Genomic DNA, 4950 nt, shown 5'->3' on the forward strand with positions numbered 1-4950 from the left:
TTTCAAGTGACACGCCAGTATCTCATATCGATTCAATGTCAAATGAACTTCTGAGAGTGTCATCGTATAGCAATTTCCCACGAGACATTAGTATAAATCTAATTAAAATGGCTAAGACTGGTTTTTACTACATTGACGGAAGAAAAACAAAGTGCTTTTCCTGTGGAAATACATATGACAGATGGAAATCGGGTGACGATCCTGTTGTTATACATAAAATGCTATCACCATCATGTGCACTCCTAGCCGAACCCAGATTCTCATCGTCTGCAAATCAAGAAGAACAGACAACGGTTGTTCCGAATAATACTGATTCTACTGTTGATACAACAACTGTTTCGAGTCAAGGTTTGAATCAGTCAGAAAATGCGTCATCAACATCTGAGCCTAGATTACAAATAAGTTGATCTTACAATTGTACCAGCAATGTACAGGAAAGACCGGGAACCCAAATACGCTCACCATCTAATAGGGACAGAACTAGCTCTGCAACGGGGAACGAGAATAGTCAAGAAACATAGACATCCAATGAAAACCATAATGCTACTGGAACCAGTTCATGCCAGCATAACACCGAATTTGAATCACTTGGAATACACCTAGAAAAGCCTAAGTATTCTAACTATGCCTGCTTGACTGTTAGAATCAGTTCCTTTGAAGGCTGGCCGTCATATTTAGACCAATCACCACGTCAGATGGCTTTGGCTGGTTTTCTGTTTGCTGGTTACCATGATTACACAAGATGCTTTTTCTGTGGTGGAGGACTGCGAAACTGGGAAGCAGGTGACGATCCATGGGTTGAACATGCCAGATGGTTTCCGAAATGTACTTTTCTGAAACAAAACAAGGGAGAAAAGTTCATTAACGCCGTTCAGAAAAGACAAGCTGAAATAGTAAGTAAAAATGTTAAACAAAATTCAATTAACCCGAATGTACATTGCTAAGCAAATCATGAAAGCAAAATTATGGAAAAAAATCCCGATTATAATAATACCAATGATAAAAATGATAACTTTGGTACTACAACTTGACAAACATAAAGATGATTTCAATGAATAAACGAACGTTCTTATCCGTTTACATGCAAAACATGAAACCCTCTCCCCTGAAACAAAAACAAAAACAAAATCAAATCGGAATTATTTTTAGAAATCAGGGACTTCTTATGGAGTGCAATGCAATTTGATGTGTGGTAGATAAATTGTACATTCCGATGGTGTTTTGGATCAATTACATGGTTGGTTGCTGTTCTTCTGAGTAACAGTATGCAACATGCCGTGAGATTGTTTTCCAAAGAACACAAAAAATCATTATACCAGTTTGCTACATAATTTGTTTTAATTCATGTGTTCCTAAATATTAATCATTGACATTTTTAAAATGGACTTTTTACCTGTTTCAGGACCGAGAAACCAATGCAACAAATGAAAATACACAAGAGACAACATCGAGAGCTCAAACTTCTTCCTCTGCTGTAAATACCAGTACTACTAGAACAACACACAATGACATATTTCAAACAGTTGCAGCTAGAAGTGTCATTGAAATGGGATATACAGATCAACAGGTTATAAATGCTTTTCAGCATGTAACGACTTCCGGAAAAGGTATGAAGTCTTGCAAATTTTATTAGATGTGTAAAACGACATGATACGAATGATATATAAGAAGATAAAAGCATTTTAGATTTGCAGCCTTAAGCATAATCGCAAAACTTCACAATTAATAAAATGAAATCAATATTAGTTAAAAGAAATGAAAAAAAATGAACAAGTTTATATTTCACCTTTATGAATCAAAACAGAAGTTTATAGAATTGGTGAAATTCACAGCTGCTGCACAATACTTCTTGTTTTGATCGCTTACATGAAATATGCAATATCATATAATTATTCATAATCATTTCAGATATGAACAGCATATCAGCAACAGACGTTATGTACATTTTACTAGATGATGAAGCTCATCCTCAACAGCAAGGAGCCACATCAGACGTGACTCAACATGAAAAAAACACGAACACGGCAGGTGACCACAAATCAGATAGTACCAGTACTCAGAGCAATGGCTTAGACAACACAGTAATTGAACAGAATTTACTCTTTGATGGTATGCTTTCTATTTATTTTCTTAATTTTGTAAACAATTAAATTGCCAAAAGCAAGGATATATACAAAATTAAACTATAACAGATATTTCAGATTTTTAGGTAATACCTTTCAGCAAGTAAGATCAAAACTATAAAATGAAGAATTTCTGATATGAAATTGAGAAGTTATTGAACTTTATTCTTTCAAATAGAGACGGGCGTATCGTGGGCTCATGTCGCAGCTGTTTATTGATATAGTAAAATAAGCTCAAAAATATTAAAAATTTGCAATTTGACATTAGAACTGACTTTCTTCTTTTTTCTTGGCTTAGATAGTATGAACTAGCAATTAAACAAGAACAAGAGAGCATTTTACATAAATACAGAAACTCTATTTTTTCTTATTTCAGATACAGAAAATCTGATAGAGGAAAACAGACAATTGAGGGACCAGCGACTCTGTAAAGTGTGTTTAGATCTAGAGGCATCCATTGCATTTCTGCCATGCGGACATATTGTGTGTTGTATTGACTGCGCTCCTGCCATGAGAAAATGTCCCGTATGTAGGACGTATGTGAAAGGAACTGTAAAAACTTATCTTGCATAAGTTACTTTCAGCTATTCTATAAAGAAAATGATAACGATGACTACCAAATCAACCTGCAATTAGAAAATGTCCCGTATGTATGAGATACGAAACAGGAAACGTAAAAACGTACCTCGCATAAATTATAATTTTGTGGATCCATATGTAAAATGATTCAAATGACCACCAAATCATATTGGAAAATTAATGTTCAAAATTACTTTACTATTATTGAAATTTATAATTTGTGTAAGTCTATTGTATTGTTGTTTTAACATGTTTAATTGTATATTATATGTATTTATTGTAATATTATACTTCTGTGTTTAAAGTTTTGATGGTTCATAATTTTTATTAATACAATATAATATATTAGTATTGTAATATGTTTCAAATACTAATATAACTATTTTTGACGATGCAGATCTTAAATAGTCTTTAGTTAACTGTTTGATTGTTAATTGGAGTCTTTAATAACTTCATAACTTTCATAGACTCATCATTGTAATAAAGAGCTTTGTATATTCTTAAGTCACGTGTCTATTCGCCATCTTATTTCCTCTCGATTTCCTTCATAGTTAATGATAAATACTTTTCGAAAGCTTTTAAGTAGATGATAGGAAAAAAGCACTTAAGAGTTAAACATAAAAAATAACCTAAAAGAAATATCAGTGTATATCTATCGTGATATATGTCAAGTTTAGATGATACCTTTTGTTAACGATCACAGTTAATCAATTTCGAATGTTCTAGATATTGATTTATATATGTGTATTTATCTCATGACTGACGCATTCACACTGCAAAAGTAGTCAGACGTTTATGATACATGCATCAAATTTATATCTTTAAAGTGAGGATGAGATAAAGATGTAAAGTAGATTTCAGACATTCGAGAAGAAACTTGATTTTAAAACGATTAGTAATGAAACTGGTTCCTCATAGGCTATGACACTATTTTATCAATGTAAATCTCTTGTGTTCAAAATAAATATGATACAGTCCAAGTCTTTCAGAATTTTTGTTTTAATTTATTCATTTTTGTTGTTGAATGCGTACTTTGTTATCCTATTTACCTAAATTATGTTTAATCTTGTTATTGTTATTCTTAAGGTTGATTTTATATGGCTTTTGCTAGGGCATGATATCATTATGATATTTGAAAATGTTTAAAACTTTTGATACTTTTTTTGATTATAACATGTAGAACTCGGGTAATATACTCACTTATATGTCTTGTTTTTAAATTACTTGTGACTCACTTTATACATGGTCACCTGACATAACTGCACGAGAAAAATGCACGTGCTGTTGTTTTTTTAACCATTATTTTATATCAGTATTTGTTAATATTGTAACTTCTTTCAGTATTTTTGTCATTGTTCATATTTTAATATCCAATTGCAAATATTTGTTATTTTTTTTATTGCTGTTATTTTTATTAAATATATTTGCCACTGTGTTCACCAAATTAAATTACTCCTGTGTTAATGAAACATTAAAAAATACTATTCAAAAGATTCAATTTCCGATCAATTCAACCATAAGGATTGCCCAAGATAATTTTTAACATCCCTGTAGTTCTGCCGTCCGTTGGAACATGTTTAACTTTTGTGAAAGTGGATCGTTTAAAAGGCTCTGCATATGTTTAAATTCGTAATTGGTACGGTGAATTCGATACTTCATAACGGAAGAATGCCATATACTCTGTATGTTAAAGGAACCATTGGGATAACGCATAAGGGTTCTGTAGGTTGCTTAATATTTGAATGTCTTCCGCTTTTTAATACCTCTTTTTCGGTAAGGTCAAAATGTTACGCTCTCGTCTTATCGACCTACCTAATAGATATTACGATGTTCCTATTGAGGTAATAGATAATCCATCTTCGTCTTGTATATATATAAACTAATTGCAAATGGATGACTACCTCTATCAAATTTAGTTTCATTTTCATGTGGGCGTTTTTGCAGTACCGACGTATCATATTGATATTTATTATTTAAATGATTATTCATGAAACATTTGCACTGGGCATTGATTAAATATGTTTCGTTGTTATTCTGAAATCCATTGTTTATTTGCACTACCGAATTCTTAACTTTGATGTAATTGTAGAATGTTTTATGAATATGTGTGATGCGCTCTGAAATCTAAGCCAAGCGTCGTATATATGTCGACTTAAAATAAAGTTCTTATATTGAACTGATATTTATTATCCCATGTGTTCTTATATTGTGAGTACATGTAGTTAATATATTTGGTATTATCACTGCT

The 4950-nt window shown here is 31.9% G+C and overlaps 1 protein-coding gene across 1 annotated transcript; it reads left to right on the top strand.

Annotated features, from left to right (window-relative positions):
* Positions 1 to 271: 271 nt before the first annotated feature.
* On the top strand, positions 272 to 3206 carry LOC143054564 (putative inhibitor of apoptosis). The gene is made up of 4 exons (XM_076227583.1): positions 272 to 893; positions 1403 to 1607; positions 1909 to 2109; positions 2500 to 3206. The coding sequence occupies exons 1-4, from the start codon at positions 696 to 698 to the stop codon at positions 2694 to 2696; spliced, it is 801 nt and encodes a 266-aa protein (XP_076083698.1). The 5' UTR covers positions 272 to 695; the 3' UTR covers positions 2697 to 3206.
* Positions 3207 to 4950: the final 1744 nt, after the last annotated feature.

This window comes from Mytilus galloprovincialis, chromosome 12 (assembly GCF_965363235.1).
Source record: "Mytilus galloprovincialis chromosome 12, xbMytGall1.hap1.1, whole genome shotgun sequence".
NCBI classification, from domain to species: domain Eukaryota; kingdom Metazoa; phylum Mollusca; class Bivalvia; order Mytilida; family Mytilidae; genus Mytilus; species Mytilus galloprovincialis.